This window comes from Salvelinus alpinus, chromosome 23 (genome assembly GCF_045679555.1).
Source record: "Salvelinus alpinus chromosome 23, SLU_Salpinus.1, whole genome shotgun sequence".
In the NCBI taxonomy this organism is placed as follows: Eukaryota; Metazoa; Chordata; class Actinopteri; order Salmoniformes; family Salmonidae; genus Salvelinus; species Salvelinus alpinus.
The window spans coordinates 39,108,696-39,132,255 of record NC_092108.1 but is presented as its reverse complement, the minus strand read 5'-3'; the positions used below and the strand labels follow the sequence as shown (position 1 = coordinate 39,132,255).

The window sequence follows — 23,560 nt, the reverse complement described above, 5'->3', positions numbered from 1 at the left end:
CCGTAACTCAGTAAAATCAAAGAAATTATTGCATGTTGCGTTTATATTTTTGTTTAGTGTATTTTTGCTATGGTGTTGTCTGGTGAGTTGCTCAGAACTATTGACCCAACTCAATAGGTGGTCTGTCACTAACATGTGTCTTTGTTCTGGTTGAGGTGTTCCCCTCATTGAACTCTAACTGGCAGTTTGCCATTTTAGCTAACCCTAGTCGGCAGGTGTTACTACATTATACTACAGTCATGTCTGCAAAAACACAATATTGCCGCCATGTCCGCAAAAACACTACAGTGAATACTGTAGTATACTATAGTAATGTCCACAAAACCACTACAGTAAATACTACAGTATACTACAGGCATGTCCGCAAAAACACTATGGTAACGGTTAAAATGTTGGCTTGACAGTCGCTGGACCAGGGTTTGAGTCCCGTTAGGGGCTACCCCTCTGAATTCTGTACAATATACTGTACTTCCATGGTTGGTTTCATTGACTCTCTTTAACTCCCCCTAATTGACCCATTTTTATCTACATCTTCCGAGTCTGTGGGAGAGGTTTAATTGAGCAAAGTGAGGTGTAGAATCACTGATCACAAATAGTATTCCCTGCCAAATAATAGGTTTTGTGCGATTTAAGATTCACAGAGCTACACCTCCCCTGGCTTAGGCAATCCCCCTGCCAAACACACATGCACAACCAGACATTGATTGGAGACCGCTTGTCAATTACAGAACATTTCATAGGATTTCTTACCTACAGCAACACTAGTGGATAATGGTGGAAATACCAGTAAAAGCACAGTACCTCAAAAAGTGCCCCCAAACTTCTGGCCCTATATATAGGTTACTCCATGGGAATGGGGCCATGTTATTCTGTGGTAAACAGTCACTTGTCTATCTCTGCCTCGTCCTGTCCTGCTGTCTGCCGGCCCTATACATGCCGGTAGGGTGTTGTGTTGAGAGGGGGTTTGATCTATGTGTGAATGTGTGCGTCCACATGTGTATGTGGGACAGAGAGAGAGGGGACCAGATGTTTGCTAGTGTGATCAAGGAGCAGTCTTGAGTCATTGAATCAGTGTAGCCATCAGGTCTTCATGGTGATACAAACTGTTGGTCACTAAATCCGGTGAAAACTAGAACCATGAAAAAACAGCTAGCTGGAGCTCGTCTGAGTGGTTGGCTTCGGAGCCCTCACCCGCTATGTTTTTAATGCTGATTGGTTTTGGTTCATCCCACTATAGTGGTGTCTGGTTAGAACTTGATGTTGAGGCCCATAACTATACTCTTGTCTGTCACTACCACACATACGCAAACACAGCTGTTTCATATGGTGCTGTCATGACAAATGGGAATAAGGTCAAATCATGATGTCAGTGACCTTTAGGTTGTTAAGTTGGAGCTCTAGAAAGATGCCCGAGTTTCCGACTTGGAATTCCGAGTTGGATGACCGCTGAAAACAAGCTCCGACGGGAAAAATGGTTTTCTTCCAAGTTGTCTTGAATGCACTGAAGTCGGAAGTCAGCGATTTCCGTGTTCCCAGTTGTTTTGAACGCGGCAATAGTTCTTCATGTGATTGTGATTATGCCATTTGACGCCCAAAACACTTGGGTTTAGGAAAAAGCATGCGAACTGTCCATCAGCACAACACTTTCTTCTTCTTCTTGCGGCGGCATGTAAACACAGGCAATAACGTGAGGTGTCGGGGGCAGAGCCTTGGAATGCATCCAAGTTCCCTTATTGGTTGGATTAATCAGATTGAGAGGGCTGTCCTTTTGGAATGAGGTGAAACATGCACCCCTACACCCATAGAAATGAGTATAGGTTTTTGGCTTACAATCCTGTCAGGTGATGTAATAGGGCCATATCACCATTGAAATTACTTGACACACAGGCATGGCATTGAAAATAGCTATGCCCATATGACTTACACGTGGGAGAGCTGTAACACTGCAGTCTAATAGCATAAAACACTCAAGGTAGTGCTGTATGAGATGCTTTTCCTGAAAAGCAGGCTCCACTCATTAGTTGACTAATAGACAACATTTTTTGGAGTTGTACGCATCCTTACTGGCCTACCAAGCAAAAGAGCAGTAACTGTGCATTTGGTCAAAAAGGAGTTATTAACTTTTTTTCATACATTAAATACATGCTTTATCATGTGGACAAATATCCCGCCTCCATTGTGTTGTGGTATGGAGAACATTTGGGGTCATGTTTTCAGTAAAAAGTTAAGGTGGAACCAAGGAAAAAGGCAGTAACTGCCATCACACGTGAGTTACTGCCTTTTACCTTGGTTTCACTGAGCTTTGTGCTGCAGTGTCTATGGTTGACCTTGGTATTATTTATTGTTCTTCGCTGATACAAGTGTCAAACTATATGACACTGACAGCCACATAGAAATAAACATATTAACACAAGTTTGTGTTAAAAACAATCGCCATGGAAACGTATTCCAGTGGGTGTACCAAGCAGAAGGCAGTAACTGCCGTCCAGGGACAAAGGTCATGTCAGAGGTTGGGGTCAATTTAATAAAAAATGACCTCATAGTAAGACAACAGATAACCATATCTCCAATGATCTGCCTACAATTCATTTGGCTGGACAATATATTTTTTTTCTCAATTTCACTCTATGAGCAGTTTTTGCTCTTTTGCTTGGTGGGGCAGACTACAGTAGCTAGATTTCTTTACTACACATTCCATCTATCCATTACACATAGGAATGGTATGAAACACAAATCCTTAGAGATTCAACTTTTGAACCTGAGACCTTCGATTTCTTAATTGTTTCCGTAGAAATGACTATGGATGGTGTAACACACATTTGGGTGCAACGGGGTTCATAAAGTATCAACCGAACACTGGTATTGCCTACCTCCTATGGTTCACATGACCTGCTCACCTGTTGGCAAAATACTCTATAACTAGGACCTTGAGTTTTGCCTGGCCAGTTCATTTGATCAGGCAGAACTCCTGGCTCTACTTATAAGATGTCTATTTATATGGAGTCTTGCCAACAGCTAAAACCTGACTGAGTGACTGCGGCCCTAAAGTGATAGTGCAGGGAACCTCATAATGGTTAACTTTGGGAATAGTAGGCTTATCGAAAAAACAGACCTTTTAGGCCTTTTCCCCCTCCAGTTAAGCACTGCCTCACAGAAAGCTCCATTATTTTCACCACTTCACACACAACTGCAGCTCTGAAGCTCAGTGGAGGAGACTCCACGATGGTGGTGGTGACAGAGCGTTTCTGAGTTAAGGAGTCTGTCAGCTCATTACTCAGAGCTAAACGTCTCCTCTCTGTCTCGCACGGCGAATGGGCTTCGGCTAAGCTGCCGCAGTTGAGTAGAATGACTCAAAGGCTTAAAAGGCAGCAGGCGGTTCTCTACTGAGTGTGGAGGAGTGCGGGAGGAGAGAAGCTTCCAAATCCAATACCAAATCCAGAGATGTTAGAGTGAAGTCCAAAGATCACTTTTTATCTCACTGGCCCGGTTGGGCCAGTTGGCCAAAAATTTTACGTTCAGCACACAGACATGGTGTAGTTTTTAAATGCATTGGGGTCATGCAGGGCCTATATGTTGGCATGCTTCTCTCTATGTTAAGCTATTAATAGGCTACATTTGGTTATTATGATATCAATATATGTACAAAAATATGTAGACACCCCTTCAAATGAATGGATTTGGCTATTTCAGCCACACACATTGCTGACAGGTGTATAAAATCGAGCACACAGCCATGCAATCCCAAGAGATAAACATTGGCAGTAGAATAGCCTTACTGAAGAGATCAGTGACTTTCAATGTGGCATCGTCATAGGATGCCACCTTTCTAACAAGTCAGTTTGTCAAACTTTTGCCCTGCTAGAACTGCCGCTGGTCAACTGTAAGTGCTGTTATTGTGAAGTGGTAACGTCTAGGAGCAACACCGGCTCAGCCGCGAGTGGTAGGCCACACAAGCTCACAGAAAGGGATCGCCGAGTGTTGAAGCACGTAGCGTGTAAAAACTGTCTGTCCTCGGTTGCAACACTCACTACCGAGTTCCAAACTGCCTCTGGATGAAACATCAGCACAAGAACTGTTCGTCGGGAGCTTCATGAGTATGGAGTTGTTGAGATCGGTGTGGAAGAACTTGACTGGCCTGCACAGAGCCCTGACCGTAACCCGATTGAACACCTTTGGGATGAATTGGAATGCTGACTGCGAGCCAGGCCTAATCGTCCAACATCAGTCCCCAACCTCACTAATGCTCTTGTGGCTGAACGGAAGCAAGTCCCCGCAATAATGTTCCAACATCTAGTGGAAATCCTTAACAGAAGAGTGGAGGCTGTTATAGCAGCAAAGGGGGGACCAACTCCATATTAATGCCCATGATTTTGGAATGAGATGTTCGACTAGCAGGTTTCCACATACTTTTAGTGTATGTATTAAAAAGCTGTGTAATATAATTTAGCAATGTACAGTGCATTTGGAAAGTATTAAGACCACTTGTGTTTTTCCACATTTTGTTATGTTACAGCCTTATGCATCAACTTCTGGACTGCTAGGGTGCTCGAGAAGTTGTAGCCCAAAGGCTGGCAGTTGGCGATGTTAAAGTCGTTTCATCTTACCTTCCAAAAGCATTGTATGCAACATTTTCCACCACCATGCTAGAGTAGCTAATGCAACTTCCTAATGTTGCGCCTCACGTTCAGCCAGGGGTAACAACAGATTGCTGCAAACTGATTTTCTGAATGTGACACGCAACATCTGGGACTAGCATTCCTAGATATTTCTCCATTTTTCCCCCCACCTTCTCGCCGTTAAATTGAGTTAAAGAGGAAATCAACGCCTTTGCAGCCTGAATGGAGAATGTTTTATGTACGAACCGGTCCACGGAAGATACGAGTGTATAGCAGGCTGCATACAATGCCTTTGGATGGTAAGATGAAACGGCTCAAATTCGCCATCTGCCGGCCTTTGGGCCAGAGAAGTTGGGAACGTGTTGGTGCATGAATGAACGGCCAATCGTATTGCTCAAATAAATAAAATAATTCTGTGTGTAGTCTTCAATGGTTTTCAATGGTAGACTGCGACAGAGTAGTTAAATTATTGATGCCAATGATCCACTAAGAGAAGAACGACTGCCCCCTCTCATTATAGCTACGGAAGTTTAAAGGCCAACCACGGTACCGCCGGCATTGTTAGTGGAAAAAAGGATCCATTTTAATGAATGGAAAAATTGCAATCTTCGTGCTCAATCTTCGTAAAAAAATAAATAAATCAAAGTCAATAATGGTATCAATAATTGCATCTAATTCCCCAGATTTATTGGTTGAACTGATTATTTTTAAATCACACACAGAATAAGGTATAAGGATAATTGAGTTGCTAATGACAGCCTGCAGTACCACGGTCGGCCTTCGAGTTACTCAATGAGAGGGGGCAGCACTTTGCTAGCCTGCAACGTCACTTCCTGTAGTAGCTCAAACTGCTCATGATTTGTCTCCATGAGACACCATCTTAACTGACTTTATTTAGCTTCAATGTGGTATTGAGTCTTCACAAAATAATAAATGATGTCATGTGATCGATGACTTTTTACATTCATATATACCGTCACTGGATACACTAGCCGGACACACATTTTTACCGGCCCTGGGCCAGCAAGCCCTCGTTAATGTTTTGTATTGGGCTTTGTGAGGTTGTTGTTGTTTGACCCCATGGCTTTGAAATAAGCCCTACTTTAGCTGAATGTAAAGCTGCAATAAGTAACTTTTTGGGCAACCTGACCAAATTCACATAGAATAGTGAGTTATAGATCTGTCATTCTCATTGAAAGCAAGTCTATGAAGTGGTAGATCTGTTCTTTGTGCGTTATTTCTATGCTTCCCGTTCTTATGTTTAATTTTTGCATCTTTTACTTTCAGTTTTGTACACCAGCTTCAAACAGCAGAAGATACAATATTTTTGGTTATGGAAACGATATTTGACAGCGGTTTAGATGTTATAATGATTATCTACACCCCTCAAACTCAACTCTGGACCTCGAAGCCAGTTCCACTGCATTTTTTCATTGTTCCCCTCTAGTCAGGGACTGATTGAGACCTGTGACACCAGGTGTGTGTGCAGGGGTACTCTGTTCTACCTTTATTATCAGGTAGAACAGAGTACCCGTGATCTACACTATAATTGCTTGTTTTGAGAAATAAACTGAAATTATATGAAGTATTAGAATTTTTGCACCCAGGAAATAGCAGAGCGATTTCTGTATAGTGCATATTTAACAGAAATATATATATTTTTCTGGTAATCCAAGCTTTGTCAAATACTCATATTCACTGTCTTGGCAACTGTCCTGTTCCAGATTCTAGGCCATCTAAAAGGTACCCTAGAAATATCCTGGCAGCACACCAGCAGACAGACACTAACCATTTGTGACTCAAGGGTGAGGCTAAGGTCATGCTTGGTCTTGCTGGAGATCATACTGTTTTTAAAACAATCAGTTGTGGGGGATGAAGACTAGAAATGCTTCCCCTGAGAGCACTGTAGAAACTATAACCATATTGTCTATCTAGCAGTTGTAGTTTTATAGTATGGGTATGTGCGTTCACACTGACCCCTTTGTGAAACACGTTAGGGTGTGGTGACTAGACTTGTGGTTAAAAACCTCTGACAGACCGACCGACTTATCTTGGAGGTTTCACCACCCAATAACAATAGAGAAATAATCTGAGGGTGAGCACTTTCATTCAATGCAGGGGGGGGGGGGGTTGTCCATCAGTGATGTTTCACTGTGTAACGTGTGACCTTGTGCTTAACCCCCTAGAGTCGATTGACGCACTGGTGCATCAATCTAAGTAACATCATACAAAAATCACCATGAAAATCCGTCAGTTTAAGACAGAGTATCTTTTTTTGCATTGAATGCATCTCAATCCCGCACATCCGCCTGTCGCACTTCTGCATCTGCGGTGAAAGGCGGCAGAGCTAGAGTGGTGTTTGTCAGACCATGAGACGAAAATCGGTCTTCTCACGAAAACGATTGCGGCATCCGAATGGTTTGACCTACAAACTAATGTGACTCCACTGTGGAAAGGGGAGATTCTCACAAACACGATGGTGGTGTCACGGGACTCGTAACAAGTACCAGATTTTACAAAAATGAATGGAAGTATAAAGGTAGTTTTGTGCCTACCCAAAAAAGGGGCCATGTGTAGAAATATTATATATACAGTTGAAGTCGGAAGTTTACATACACCTTAGCCAAATACATTTAAACTCAGTTTCACAATTCCTGACATTTAATCCTAGTAAACATTCCCTGCTTTAGGTCAGTTAGGATCACCACTATATTTTAAGAATGTGAAATGTCAGAATAATAGTAGAGAGAATTATTTATTTCAGCTTTTATTTCTTTCATCACATTCCCAGTGGGTCAGAAGTTTACATACACTCAATTAGTATTTGGTAGCATTGCCTTTAAATTGTTTAACTAGGGTCAAACGTTTCAGGTAGCCTTCCACAAGCTTCCCACAATAAGTTGGGTGAATTTTGGCCCATTCCTCCTGACAGAGCTGGTGTAACTGAGTCAGGTTTGTAGGCCTCCTTGCTCGCACACGCTTTTTCAGTTCTGCCCACAAATTTCTTATGGGATTGAGGTCAGGGCTTTGTGATGGCCACTCCAAAACCTTGACCTTGTTGTCCTTAAGCCATTTTGCCATAACTTGTATGGGGTCATTGTTCATTTGGAAGACCCAGTTGCGACCAAGCTTTAACTTCCTGACTGATGTCTTGAGATGTTGCTTCAATACCTGTTCCCTCCAGCATCTTCACAGGGTCCTTTGTTGTTTTTCTGGGATTGATTTGCACTTTTCGCACCAAAGTACGTTCATCTCTAGGAGACAGAACGCATCTCCTTCCTGAGCGGTGTGATGGCTGTGTGGTCCCATGGTGTTTATACTTGCATACTATTCTTTGTACAGATGAACGTGGTACCGTCAGGCATTTGGAAATTGCTCCCAAGGATGAACCAGACTTGTGGAGGTCTACAATTTATTTTCTGAGGTCTTGGCTTATTTCTTTTGATTTTCCCATGATGTCAAGCAAAGAGGCACTGAGTTTGAAGGTAGGCCTTGAAATACATCCACAGGTACACCTCCAATTGACTCAAATGATGTCAATTAGCCCATCAGAAGCTTCTAAAGCCATGACATCATTTTCTGGAATTTTCCAAGCTGTTTAAAAGCACAGTCAACTTAGTGTATGTAAACTTCTGACACACTGGAATTGTAATACAGTGAATTATAAGTGAAATAATCTGTCTGTAAACCGACTTGCCAAAACTATAGTTTGTTAAGACATTTGTGGAGTGGTTGAAAAACGAGTTTTAATGACGCCAACCTAAGTGTATGTAAACTTCCGACTTCAACTGTGTGTATGTATGTGTGTATGTATGTATGTATCTATATACACTGCTCAAAAAAATAAAGGGAACACTAAAATAACACATCCTAGATCTGAATGAATGAAATATTCTTATTAAATACTTTTTTCTTTACGTAGTTGAATGTGCTGACAACAAAATCACACAAAAATTATCAATGGAAATCAAATTTATCAACCCATGGAGGTCTGGATTTGGAGTCACACTCAAAATTAAAGTGGAAAACCACACTACAGGCTGATCCAACTTTGATGTAATGTCCTTAAAACAAGTCAAAATGAGGCTCAGTAGTGTGTGTGGCCTCCACGTGCCTGTATGACCTCCCTACAACGCCTGGGCATGCTCCTGATGAGGTGGCGGATGGTCTCCTGAGGGATCTCCTCCCAGACCTGGACTAAAGCATCCACCAACTCCTGGACAGTCTGTGGTGCAACGTGGCGTTGGTGGATGGAGCGAGACATGATGTCCCAGATGTGCTCAATTGGATTCAGGTCTGGGGAACGGGCGGGCCAGTCCATAGCATCAATGCCTTCCTCTTGCAGGAACTGCTGACACACTCCAGCCACATGAGGTCTAGCATTGTCTTGCATTAGGAGGAACCCAGGGCCAACCGCACCAGCATATGGTCTCACAAGGGGTCTGAGGATCTCATCTCGGTACCTAATGGCAGTCAGGCTACCTCTGGCGAGCACATGGAGGGCTGTACGGCCCCCCAAAGAAATGCCACCCCACACCATGACTGACCCACCGCCAAACCGGTCATGCTGGAGGATGTTGCAGGCAGCAGAATGTTCTCCACGGCGTCTCCAGACTCTGTCACATGTGCTCAGTGTGAACCTGCTTTCATCTGTGAAGAGCACAGGGCGCCAGTGGCGAATTTGCCAATCTTGGTGTTCTCTGGCAAATGCCAAACGTCCTGCACGGTGTTGGGCTGTAAGCACAACCCCCACCTGTGGACGTCGGGCCCTCATACCACCCTCATGGAGTCTGTTTCTGACCGTTTGAGCAGACACATGCACATTTGTGGCCTGCTGGAGGTCATTTTGCAGGGCTCTGGCAGTGCTCCTCCTGCTCCTTCTTGCACAAAGGCGGAGGTAGCGGTCCTGCTGCTGGGTTGTTGCCCTCCTACGGCCTCCTCCACGTCTCCTGATGTACTGGCCTGTCTCCTGGTAGCGCCTCCATGCTCCGGACACTACGCTGACAGACACAGCAAACCTTCTTGCCACAGCTCGCATTGATGTGCCATCCTGGATGAGCTGCACTACCTGAGCCACTTGTGTGGGTTGTAGACTCCGTCTCATGCTACCACTAGAGTGAAAGCACCGCCAGCATTCAAAAGTGACCAAAACATCAGCCAGGAAGCATAGGAACTGAGAAGTGGTCTGTGGTCACCACCTGCAGAACCACTCCTTTATTGGGGGTGTCTTGCTAATTGCCTATAATTTCCACCTGTTGTCTATTCCATTTGCACAACAGCATGTGACATTTATTGTCAATCAGTGTTGCTTCCTAAGTGAACAGTTTGATTTCACAGAAGTGTGATTGACTTGGAGTTACATTGTGTTGTTTAAGTGTTCCCTTTATTTTTTTGAGCAGTGTATATACAGTATATATATATATATATATGTATTCCCATGAGCTTTCTTATATCTCCTAGACATAGGACAAACACTTCAAAACCTTGTGTCTTATGATAGTCAAAAAATCTGTCTTTTTTGCCATTTATGAATGTGTTTCTCTGGGCTATAGTAGTAAAGGCCAAATTCAGTATTTTATACCTAAAGGGGTCCTACAATTCAAACTCAAATAGCTAAATGATCTATAGTATGAACGTCTGAACTGTATTTGAAAGATGAGGGAATCTGTCCTTTCCACATTGGTTTTAGATTAGATCACTTCGTCTCTGAGCTCGGAGAGTAACAATTGACATAAAGAAACTGCATTACCCACAATGAATCACTCTCCTGACATATCCCACAGCCTTTTAAACCTGGAACATGAACAGTGGATAGGAGTAACTGTCAACAGACTCTTTTTCAGTTTTACATACTAGCTCAGGTTCATTGTAGTCTGTGGAGCGATACATAGAAGCATGGAAAATACATCTTGACAGCTTTTCGCTTTATAGGACCGCACAAGGAAGGTGATATTGGTGACCTATGATCTATGAGCTAACATCAACAGACTACACTCACATGGGTATTCTTCTGATCCTCCAGCGGTTAGATGGGTGATGTAACGGTAACGCAGTAACCATAAGTATTGTAGTACAGAAAATGAACAGAGCTCAGTGTTTCCTCATCAAATATAATTTTAATGAAATAATACTCACATTTTTCGACGTAGATGGCAGATGGAAAAACAAGCCATTTATTGAAATAATGCAGAATAACTAACATTGAAAACAATTAATTGCCTTAATTTTTAAGTACTGTAACAGTTCCAACTCCCATATACTGAACCATGTATGCCGTCATAACAACGTCATACACATTTGATCGTGAACAGGGTTTGACGCAGTCTCACAGTCAAGCCCAGAGAGAAGATTGAACAATGTAGTAAGTTAGCTTGACAGGCGCCCTCTGACAATAATCAATAATAAAAATAAAAAAATGTATATACATTTTCTTACAGCATTTACACACATCTTAAAGAAAAGCCAGTACCACAAAATCCAACTGTCAAAAAGAACATTATGGACAACAAACTAAACAGAAGCAAAAACCACGTAATGCTGAATGGTTTCATGATGCTGCCTGAACGTTATCGCCATAGTAATGCTGAGAGAGGGGTTAAGCTGGGGTTTCCCCAGGAAGGGGGCAGGGTCTGAGTCTGGAATGTACCAAACAAACTCTCCTGGTACCAAAGGGGTGAGGCAGGTTTGGACTGTACCATGCTTCCACAGTCCTTTTTTCAGGGGAGTTTTTTTTCACACACAAAGCTCAGATGCATCAGAGAGAATTATTAGACTAAAGACTGGTTACACACTGAAGCGCTGCATTCACACCCGTATGGCTTCCAGGCTTAGTGTTGTTCAGAACGAAAGGACATTAAGAAGACACACCTAAAAAGAGCTGGCATCATAATGCTGGTCTAAACAGAGAAAGCAAAACGATGAGAGAGAGCTGCACTACTCGAAGAGACGGCACTGAACGGCAGCCATCTTGAAAAAGGCAATTTTTTCCTAAACCTGCTGCTTTAGCTGGAGGCCGCACTGGCGGGTTGGGTGGAAGGAGTCATGCAGATTCAGAGGACAACAAACACTGAACGCGAAAGCGACCGCAAGAGCCATCCACTGGCGCCTTGCCAGATCAATACCTTGACATTCAGAGAGATTCAGTGCGCAAGTGTCCAAAGACCTTCATTGCATTGGTAGTATATATTTTTTTGTATGTTTCTTCCCTCTCTTAGACATGAGATACTTTCTGTGACTCGCGTGCCTGTTTGATGCTGTACAGCCATTTGATGACGCGGGCGTTGCGTTCTACGGCCGAGATCCCGTAAGGCACGCGTTCGCTTGCATCTTCCTCCTCGTCCGTCATGTCCTCGTTGCTGTGCCGTGATTGGTCGCAGTCCGAGCTGATCATGCTGGCGCTGCGGAAGTTGAGGGAGATGATGTCGGAGTTGGCACGGGCGAAGCTCTCTATGCCCACACTCTCCAGCTCCTCGGGGTCCAGCCCACAGTAGTTAAAGAAGCGCTCCACGTCGGCGCCGGCTCGTGCGTAACGGTCGCTCAGGTCCGACTTGGAGCGATGCAGGGACGGCCGGCGGGCCACAGAGCTCCCCAGCGCTAGCTCCAACTGCTCAGCTGGGGCGGCAGAGGAGGGCGGCGTGGTGGTGGCCTCGCTCTCAGGGGCCTGGGGGGCGTTGTCGCAGAGGGGGGCAAGGACTTTGGGGCTGGGCTTGGGGGGTAAGGGAGGTGCGGAGCTGCTGCTACTTCGGGCCGCCCTTAGAGACTTACCGTTGCATAGCCTGCGGATGTCGGAGGAGCTGTGGGAGGTGTGGAGGGGTGAGCGGTCACCCTCGCCCCGCTCCTCCAGCAGGCGGCGGCTGAGGTTCAGGTTGCCCCCCTGTGGGCTCCGTCGGCCGGGTACAGGGGGAGGCACCTTGAGGGACTCGGAGAAGGAACAGAGGCTGGTGGGCTCAGAGCAGTCCGTTGTGGTGGGGATGGAGCGGTGGGGGGCCCAGCTCCTGGCCCCGGGCTTTAGAGTAGCGCTCTTAGCGTGGCCCTCAGAGGTCGAGCCGGAGCTGTTCAGGAGGTTCTTAAGGATCTCCAGGTTGAGGTTCTCCCGTTTGCTGGTGGTGGTGCACGTGTCTGACTTGGAGTTGTTGTTGGATGCCTTGAGGTCCACCCCACCACCACCGCCCCCATTCGCCCCTCTCTTAGCCACGGCAGGGCAGACAGGCGGCTTTGCTAGCAGCGGGGGCTTAACAGGCTCCTGCTTGGCGTTGATGACCTCCTGGCTCTTGACGTACTTCGACTTGTCCGCCTCCAGCCGCTCCACAGCGCTCAGCCGCTTAGGGTTGGGCTCCACCTGGCGCCGGAAGTAGTCGGGCCCTTTGTTGAGTATGCGCAGGGGGACGGTGGAGGCAAAGGCCGCCCCGTGGCCGGGGGGCTTGCTATCTGCCAGCGGTGTCAGGGTCTCGGTGGGCATGTCTGGGTGGCTCGGGATGGCCGCCGTGGTGGCTGACGCGGGGGGTGGCTCTGCTGCTGCGCGTAGGGCAGCCTGCAGGCACGCACATGAAGCCAGGCGAGCGGAGAATGGGGGCCGTCTCCACTGGCCTTCAATAGCCAGGTCTCATCCCCACAGAGCATCAATCAGCCCCTACTGCTGCCCTGCTCCTACTGCCCCACAGCCTGCCTGCCCCAGGGTGGAGCGACAGAGAGAGAGAAACAAGAGGAGAGAGGCAGAGTGGGGAGAAGGGACAGGCAGAGCGAGTGCAGGGGCAGTGGTCCGGATCAGTAGGCCCAGGGGTGTAGGATTGTGGGAAGGAACAACCTCGTCTCACCTCCTTTGTTCGCCCACGACTGGAGGCAGCAGATCTGAAACAAAAAAGAGACCAATCGCATTAGGGGATCAGGTGACATCACGGTCATAGCAACAACATGAAGAACTGGGACACATGCATGTACTTGACTGTTGAGGGGCACACTATATAGACACACACCTATAGGAACACATGCAGACGCAAACACACTTAAACACAGGGAAATATGTTCCTAGTGAAAAGGAGGAAGGCTGAGTAGAAAAGCATACAGTTAGCCATGTCTTTTCCCTGCATTCTGCTCTAACATCGCAAGTGTTATGAAGAACCTCATTGTCTGTCAAAGTGAGGAGTGCGATTATTCCAGCTCTCCCTCAGATACACACACACACGAGAAAGTGCTGACACAGCCGCCAGTGGTGTGTTTTTCCCCCCACCACAGAGCCAGAGAGAGAAGGGACTACGAGAGTGAGATCAGACACAGGAACAGAATGGCAGAGAAAAGGAATGAGAGACAGAAGAGAGATCGAGAAAGTGCAGAGTGAAATATAGGGTGCAGAGTGAAATGTAGACCGAAGAACCTCAAGGCTGTTGGGGGGGGTGGGGGGGGATCATAAATAAAAGTAATTACAGTGGCATCAGGGACAGGGCTGTTTGTGTGCCGGCCAATGGACAGGGAAATTGCAGTGACAAAGCAGTTTTATGGCCCCACTGTGTGTGTGCGCGCGCGAGTGTGTGGTTGCGCTGCCTGCGACACGTCATACATTACTGAGGGGGAGGGAGGGAGTCTGGGGCGATGCGGGGCAGACGCCTGGACTGATTCAGTAAAACGTAAAACACATGGCTGGTGGTGGCCCTAATGTCTGGCTTACTAAAGAGTAGATTAATGAGTTCATTTCAAAGGCGCAACCTGTACGTTTCACCCTGCCTGGGACTTGTTTGTAAACTGATGGTGTGATGGGGACTTGGACCAGGGCGAATGTAACCATTTGGGGACGACGACGACGACGACTTCAACTAACCGAGGCACCTTTTGACTATTATTGTCTCAAAATCACTGAAATTAACAGGTTTGTTACTGCATAAACTACAACATAATGTAATCGCAATCTGTAAACTTGACTATCCCCACCCCATCATATCAGCAATTATTTTTTCATAGAAATGCCTGAATCCAATCTCTCTGATTTTACCCAGCCGAATCACTGTGATTACACATGTTGTTTTCTCATAACCAAAATAATCCACAAACGGGACGGGGGTGGGAAGGGACTATAGCCCCAGACTAGATTTAGATCATCCAATACTCACTCCCAATTCCCACCCGTCGTGCGGTGTAGAAACACACCACTACAGCTTATATCCTGACCCGTCAACCACTCAAAGACCCGCATCCCTCTATTTAGAAATATAAGTATATTGTTAGAGGCCTGGAGAGTCCATTTTGCAAAACTCAATCCAGCAACGACACAGAGTCCCAGCTCCAGCCGAGACACGCCATTGGCCACGGGGTAACCGTAGGGACCCAATTTCATCATCTAACGGTAAGACACTCCAGGTAATAAACCAAATTAGGCAAGGCGGCCTGCCTTGCCCATAGGCCCATTGCCCCCACCTACATTTTTTTCAATCAAATCCGTTTCAATGAAAGACATTTGTTTGGTTAGCCCCGGATACAGATTCAGGGGCCTCAAACCCGGCTATATGAAAACACATAGCAGGACGTCTGAATGAACAGAAACACTGCCAGGCTCAATTTCCTCAAGGTCTTTACTATAGTTAAGGTCATGGTTAGACCTTAGATCTACAGGACCCTGTAGATAGCCTATATTATAATGTAAACACAAGAGAGGCATATATAACTATTACCTATGAATGTTACGGGAGACAGAGGACCATGTAAAACAGCAGGACAACAGGCAACTGATCTCTCATTAGAAGGGGGTGGGTTGGTGGCAGGGCCCATAGAATGAGGCTGCAATCTGCCACCACACTGTCTGCAGTCACACACACACACACACACACACACACACTCCACCATACTGTAATTAAGGAACAGGAGGGGGTCAGAGACAGCACTATACACAGTAATAACAGTGAATGAAGCCAGGCTCTCCTCTACCCAATATACCAAATGACTATGATCCTCCCCCTTGACTACTAGGCTAGTCTTAATAGGATCGGGGCCTTTAAAAAAAAAAATCCTCTAAAATGTCATAACTGCCTGTAGCTCAGGACCTGAAGCAAGGATATGCATATGCTTGATACCATTTGAAAGGAAACACTTTGACATTTGTGGAAATGTGAAATTAATGTAGTAGAATATAACACAGGTCTGGTAAAAGATAATACAAACAAAAAATATGCGTTTTCTATAATGTTTTGGTTCTGTCTTTGGGAAAGAGAGAGAAAGGCCATAATAGAATATTGCAGTTTAGGCGGAATTTAGATGTTGGCCAAGCGCTGCAATACTGGACAATATTTTGTATCAAGTCTGACCAAATGTGCCGAATTGGTCCATTGATACATTTTGCAATGTGCATAACTATAGAGAACATAACTATAGAAACTAACTCAAGTGCATAACTATAGAGAACATACAAACATGATATGGTAATACTAAATTTAAGTTTACACACTCCCAGGAATGTCATACATGAATCATTAGCTTATACACTAACTTTCACACATCTAGATGGCCGGGCAGGGTGGGTGTGGAGCCAGAGACAGCAGGGGTTCATACTGTAGAACCCAGTTCCTACATTTGAATATAAAAAAATATTTTATCAAACAAAAACTATGCTACATTTTATCTCTGGGACCCTCAGGATGACAAATCAGAGCAAGATTACTGAAGTTCATTAATTCACCTTCAGAGGTGAATGTATCAAACCAGTCAAGTTTTTTGTTGTTGTTGTACGCTCTCCTCAAACAATAGCATGGTATTTTCTTCACTGTAATAGCTACTGTAAATTGGACAGTGCAGTTTTTAACAATAATTTAAGCTTTCTGCCCATACATTTTTTTTATTTAACCAGGCTAGTCAGTTAAGAAAAAAATCTTATTTACAATGACAGCCTAGGAACAGTGGGTTAACTGCCTTGTTCAGGGGCAGAACGACAGATATTTACCCTTGTCAGCTCGGGGATTCAATCTAGCAACCTTTCGGTTATTGGCCCAACGCTCTAATTACTAGGCTACCTCCCGTCCCAATGGAATAAGACATGTCTATGTCCTGGAAAGTTTGCCGTTACTTACAATGTCATGCTAATCACATTAGCGCACGTTAGCTCATCCGTCCCGGTATAGGGACACCGATCACATAGAGGTTTTAACCTCTTACCCCTTACCAGCTGTGGTGGGCTTTTGTCCCCTGCCTGCCCTGCAACACTCCCCTTGTTTAGTGGGGGGGGGGGGGGGGGGGGGGGGGTGAGTGAATTTGTATTGTATGTACTGTACAGTGTATGCATGATGTCATCACAGAGTTCAGTACCTTTCCTTCAGGCATTCAATCAGCTCCTAGAGAATGGAGAATGTATGACAATTGTTTTCAGTCAGTTACCTACAGTCATGATTCAGGTAATCAAAGCAAAAGTACCTATATCAGGTAAGTCCACACACAAACATGACGCGTGCACACAAACCGCTCTCTCCCCTTCTTCCTATGTTTGAAGATGCCGATTCCCCCTAATTAATACCATGTGCCCTGTCTTTCTCCCTAATAGGCCATCTCTATAACAGACCTATATTCTCCATAGATCGTATTATGATAGAGCAACACAGAGATGCATAGTGTCCTTTGACCAAAACGACCACATCCATAACAGCGGTATGCTCAGAATGTTCGACCCAACGGATTCCTTCATTCTCAGAACCGCATCAGCCTAACATTCCATTCTCCTCCTTGAAAATAAATTAAAGGCCAATAGAAAAAACCCACATAAGCTGAGAGGTCAAATCCATTTCTGGTTCTGGGAGACAATCCTTTTCTCTTTTTGCCCCAAACAGCCCCAAACACATGACGGTCATACGAGAGGGTGTTACGTACTATGCAGTCAGGCATTATGGAATGACTGGACTTATATGGCTAGAGGCCCATGTTCAGTTAAATCATGTTATTGTTGTGACGAAGTGAGACGGAATAAGACTTTCATCCAGTATAGCTGCAGGACTAATGCATCATGCACAGGGAAGTACTGAATGCAAAATCCTAACTAATTTCAAAGCAAGCGTGGCCTGGTGGATGCAGACTACAGTGAAGTACACAATGTTACTACTAGGCTACTCAATTATACTGCAACGAGCTAAAGCACCTTCCTAATTCACTTTGGCTTGATAATAAAACATAGTCAGCTTTAAGGCGCAAGGGGCTTAGACAGATGTTTTGCTATCACTAATTCTCAAGACTCAGATGTTTGCAAATCTATTATGTTTTTAATAATATAAGTTAATAGGTCTCTCTGCATTCTGATTGTTTTATACTGTTTAATTAAACCTCAACCAAAAAATATTTTTCAGCATTTTCATAAATGTTTGCATTTCCTGCACTCATTTGAGATAATTTCCACACTGCCAAGTAGGGCTGCACGATATTGGCAAACAATCTAGGCCTTATTTTTAACTAAATGTTGCAATTGCGATTTGACTTGTGATTTAGGTCAAAACACTTGGGTGAACTGTTGGAATCATGGAAAAATAATGATTATTCTAATTCTATAGTTAGAATATTAGTGGTTACTTTGAATACAGTATTGTTTGACATGACAACAAATGAAAATGCCAGGGAGGAGTTACTGTGACAGGGTAGTAACCAAAGTGTTGGTCAGTGTTTCCTAGGGGACCCTATAATCTTTGTCGATATTAAATGTTTTCTCTTAGCTACTCCATGTAGCTAACATATTCATGCATTTCCAATTCCTCTTTGATTTAGAAGATACTGTTGCACAAACATGCTGATTTAAGCCTACACCGTTACTGGTATCAGGCTGTATAGCTAGCTACGTTTGCTCTGACTCAGTAGATTTATTTGCTAGCTAGCGAGCATGACTTAGCCACAACTTGCTAACAAAAGACAAAATAGCTGTTTGCAGATATAAGAAACACAAACTAATGGTGTAATTATAGAACGCTAGTGGATTTATATTAAGAAGCAAAATGGAAACAGCATCATTGTCATCAACATTGTTGCATGTGCTGCACTGACCATGCAGACTGAATGCAAGTGTCTCATGGTCGAGCAACAACAAATGTGCTCCTTGAGTGACGGGGCGGGGCTAGCTCGTGTGGAAAAAAGGCATGGAGAGAGAGCAGAGAGAGATGATTCAAGTAGCGGAGTAAACTATTGAAATAGACGTTGCACACGGCATATCACATTTAACAAACCAAACATTCAAATACCATTATAGAAGGTAAAGTAAAAACCCAAACCGGTCCGTGCATCAATACCCGTATATTTTGTATTTATTAAGGATCCCCATTAGCTCTTCCTGGGGTCCAAACACACCAAAGCACCCACATTACCTATAAAACAGTGAACTATGTTTGCACTGAATGAGCTAAAGATAAAACAGTACATCATATAACATCCCTACACCACCACATATCCACAACACAAAATGTTCAATACCACCATACAACAATATCACAATGTGTGTGCATTCATAAAATACGGTATACCGCCCAGCCCTACCCCCACATAATGACAGTCTCTGTGTTGAGTCATTCAACTGGTGGTTGAATTTTAATAGGGTCCGGAACCCTAACCATCTGTCAATGTCTTGTACACAAATCGGCAACAGACAGCGGAGATTGTGGGCCAAAATACAGGCCAGATTATCATGTCATTTTAAAGTCATTTCAATTCACTTTAATGCAAAATACACCCTGTGACCCAAAACATGTGTTCTTATTTCCCCAAAATGTTTACAGATTTATGCAAGCCTTCGTCCAGATATCGGGTTTTACTGAATATGTGCTGGCACTGCTTCACTGGACTCCTGAGAGAGGTAAGACCCCATCCCCCATCACCTCTGTGTGTGGTTCTCGGAACATGGTTCAATCCATCTACAACTTCTCTATTTGAAGTTCACATGCAGATGTTGTTACCACAGGAAACAGAACTGTCATTCCCGGATTTCTCATCTCAGTGAGGTTAAGGGGGACTGTTTTTGTAAAGGGGGAGGGTTGTTATTTCTTGGCTCCAGGCCCAGAAAGGTGCTTTAGGAATGGGGGATTGGGGGGGGGGGGGGGTCTATGGTAGATTTTTGTGGGTAGAATAGAAAATTGCTTTATTTCCCCCAAAATATTGCAGTGACGGTTATGAACTGTCAATACTTTTCAATCTCAATACAAGGCTTTGGATGATCTCTATCGCTCTGAGGAGATATTGACGGCAGCCAAGACTTTGTGTCTTCGGCCAACAGACACTAAAATAGATCTGTAATAGATCTGTTGTTCTTGTGCACTGCAGCTATCCCGTTACATCTTGGCCGTCCCCGCAGCGTAAATAAACGTTCAACCATCCAGTCTGAAAACTGTTTAGAATTTCAGATAAATCTTACAACAGGAAAAGACTGTTTCAGGCCGTCTGCTATTTTTAGCAAATAGAGGAGTCTCAGTCCGTTAAATGTGATGCTCTTTGGAAGAACGGGGAGAATGCAGGCTAAAAACGTTCTGCGAAATGTGCCAGTTTTTCCATTAAAGCATATTTGTGCTGATACGACTACTAGCACAGTCCTATGTTACTTCTTTTGGATGTTGAGATAATCGATGTAGATGGTACAGAAGGAGGTAAAGCTATGAATGAATCATCTGTGGTCCGAGGCAAACAGATGTAAAGGGTAGACAGACAGGGTTTCCTAGAGAGACTGAGAGAATGACAGAGAGAGAGAGACAAATACACACGCACCATAGTCTCTATGGGAATAACACATACGCGCACACACCCACACCACACGCGGTGACCCAATTTAAACTGAGTCTCATGTGGCAAAGTAGTGAGACTATCGTCAACAATACTGTGTACTACACCAAGTTGATGGATAACATTGTCACTCCTAGTCCCACAGGGTGTTGAGGCTTGGTCCCACTTTAAAACTAACTTACAAAGGCTTTATATAGCATGCATAATGTCAACAAGTCCTTGATTAGATTCATCAGCTGTGTTAATGGTGGGCTACACTCTTAGCACCTTTATTTCTATCTAGAACCTAAAAGGGTTCTTTGGCTTTCCCCATAGGAGAACCCCTTGAAGAACCCTTTTTGGTTCCACGTAGAACCCTTTCCACAGAGGGTCCTACATGGAACCCAAATAGAGTTCAACATGGAACCAAAAAGGGTTCTCATATGGGGACAGCTGAAGAACCCCTTTGGAACCCTTTTTTCTAGGAGTGTAAAACCAAAGCCGACACACCCTGTAGGTCTCCAGTATCAGGACATCAGGCCTAACGGCTGCTGACAGATATTGCTAATGGGATGGCAGGGGAAGAGGCTGTTTTGGGACAGTTTGTTCAGCACAGACACTTCTTTACAATGCTGCCAGCACATCACCTTCCACAGCTTTATTCACGCCAGCAGTAATGTTTATTTACTCAAACTGGTCTGGGTGAATGCAGAGACTAGTCGGTGTAAGGCTAATGGAATCAAACAGTGCATTGCTGAAACTTTACTGCCACTGTTGGCTAATTCTGCGTTGGTTATGACGGACCACTCTTCTGGAAAAGCATTGAGCGATATCGTATTCTATCACTCACCACGTTGTAAGAGCGTGTAATGGAGTCGATAGCCTAGATAGTCCATTGCTTATCCATACTGATTTTAAGCCATAAAGACAGACTAATTTGAACACAATTATTTTATTTAACCTTTATTTAACTAGGCAAGTCAGTTAAGAACTAATTCTTATTTACAATGACGGCCTACCAAAAGACAAAAAGGCCTCCTGCGGGGACGGGGCCTGGGATTTTTTTTAAATTATAATATAGGACAAAACACACATCTCGACAAGAGAGACACCACAACACTACATAAAGAGAGACCGAAGACAACAACATATCATGGTAGCAACACATGACAACAACATGGCAGCAGCACAAAGGGCAAGGAGGTGGCGACAACAATACACAACGCGAAGCAGCCACAACTGTCAGTAAGAGTGTCTGTGCAAGTCCCATCCCAATATCGTCAAGATCAGCGGACATGCTAGGTCTTCTACTGCATGAATACACTCTCCAAGTCACACTAATTAACAACCTGTTTTATAGCTGCTGTACAGAGCATAGCCTAATCAGCACTAGGAAGCAGACTGCACTGTAGATAGGCTATATAGTAATATAGGCCTAGCCCTAACAAGCCTACCAAATCACAAAAGGTAGTTTATATTGTGTCTGCCCTACACAAAGATTATTTTGTAATTGATAGATCTGGTCCAATAGACTGACTAAGATGAAGTAGTCTAGTTTGAGGGAGGCTGGTGCTGCGACTCAGGAGGCTGCTGCAGCCGCATACCAGCAGGGGCTGGCAGACCGGCTGGCTAGACTCAGTTGAATCAGGTGTGTAGGCATGGATGGACACGGAGATGATGATGGGGCTCACCTGTTCAGAGCTCAGGTGTGGGCAGACTCTGGTCCATTGGCCAACTCTGAGTCCTCCTTGTCCTCCAACCGCTGCAGGTTGTCAGCAGGGGAAACGGCTGCGATAACACATAAGTCTGGTTAGATCAGGAACCACTCTAGGTGATACATATCGGCTATATAGTACTAGAGACATACTCCAGCTCTAAACAGCAAGTAGTAGAATAGTTTTTCATTTAGGCTATACAACAGATGGTGTGGGACATGGACTCATGTCATTAGACCATGAGGTCTGAAAAATCAACGTACAAACTTGGAGTAAACTATCACTAACGAAATCCAAGAAACTCATAGGTCTATGGGTACAACCAAAGACAATATGAAGATCGGAAGAAACTGCTTCTCCAATAGAAATCCCTGGTCACGCTTGTAGGTGATGTCATGGTGAAGATGGCCAGCTGCGTTCATGCGCAGAAACATGTCATCGGGTCTAACAGTCGTCTCGCGCCAACCTGCGCATGTGTAGGCCGTCAAATCAAAGCCACTCCTTCCATATAACCTTGTTTTTGACGAAAATGAAAACGTGTCAGTTTGTCACTTCCAAGAGGTTGGAGTAATAACATGTTCAACTACTTAAGACATTGCCTGGAATCTAGGTTAAGAAAATGAACAACTAAAGGAACGTTTCACTTCTCTCACTGGCTTCTCTAACCTGGTCTGTTTTGGTCTGTTTCGCAAGCGTTCCCGGAAGTCTTGCGAAGTTGCGCCTCTGGGTTTGGAAACTCTGTGATATACAACTAATGTGTCTTCATTTTCTCAACACAGTCTAGTCAGGTTCAGTGACATAGTCCATCAACCACTCTCCTAGATGCAGATGCTCTCGCTGTGTGAGCAGCACTTGTGCAGACCGATCAGACACGAGCGCTGCAAGCTGTCTAGATGCAGGGGACACAGAGATACATCAAACTCCAAAAGGAAGACGAAAATCTCCACTCTCTCAGAGGCATTTCAGAAATCAAGTTAGACAACACATTTTCACAGGGAATGTTGTGGATTGGTGCTATGGCGTGCGTGTGACATTCTGAAATGCCTGTCACATTTCAAAGCTGAGTGTTAGGCCTCAATCACAGGTCTATAAAAATAGAGATTATTTATCTGAAATCACAATCGTTCTGCACTGCAGAAAAACAGGGGAACTAGTGTGCTGGGCTGGAGCAAAAAAAAGTGGGCTAGCACCAAGCAATGAGGCCCTCAAGGACTTCAGTTGCTTTCCCCGCTGGAAGAGAGGAGACATAGCCTGTGAAAGAGTACACTGTGTACTTAGTGCTCTACTCTTGAGAATCTACATCTGGAACATTGAGTGAAACAGTCACAGCATAGTTCTGTTTATTAGGATCCCCATTAGCTACTGCACAGCCAGTTGCTACTCTTCCTGGGGTCCACATAAAACGTTCAAATACATGAACAACGTACAGAACAATTATAAACAAGAAAAACAAATAAGAGTTATATATTGAAAAGACGCCAAGAGACAACAAAAATACTATTTACAAATAATCGTATATAAATATTCATATTCTTATAT

The 23,560-nt window shown here is 44.4% G+C and overlaps 1 protein-coding gene across 2 annotated transcripts in view; it reads right to left on the bottom strand.

The window, feature by feature from the left end:
* Positions 1 to 10,712: 10,712 nt before the first annotated feature.
* The window catches only part of LOC139550944 (protein FAM110B-like), a 49,679-nt gene continuing 36,831 nt past the window's right edge, over positions 10,713 to 23,560 (bottom strand). Inside the window, exons 2-3 of one of the 2 annotated variants that reach the window (XM_071362238.1) lie at positions 21,998 to 22,094; positions 10,713 to 13,463 (exon numbers count right to left, since the gene is read on the bottom strand). In XM_071362238.1, the coding sequence (XP_071218339.1) occupies positions 11,827 to 13,074 (1,248 nt within the window). In that variant the 5' untranslated portion in view covers positions 13,075 to 13,463; positions 21,998 to 22,094 and the 3' untranslated portion in view covers positions 10,713 to 11,826. The remainder of the gene's footprint in view (positions 13,464 to 21,997; positions 22,095 to 23,560) is intronic. The other variant, XM_071362239.1, reaches the window with a different exon arrangement.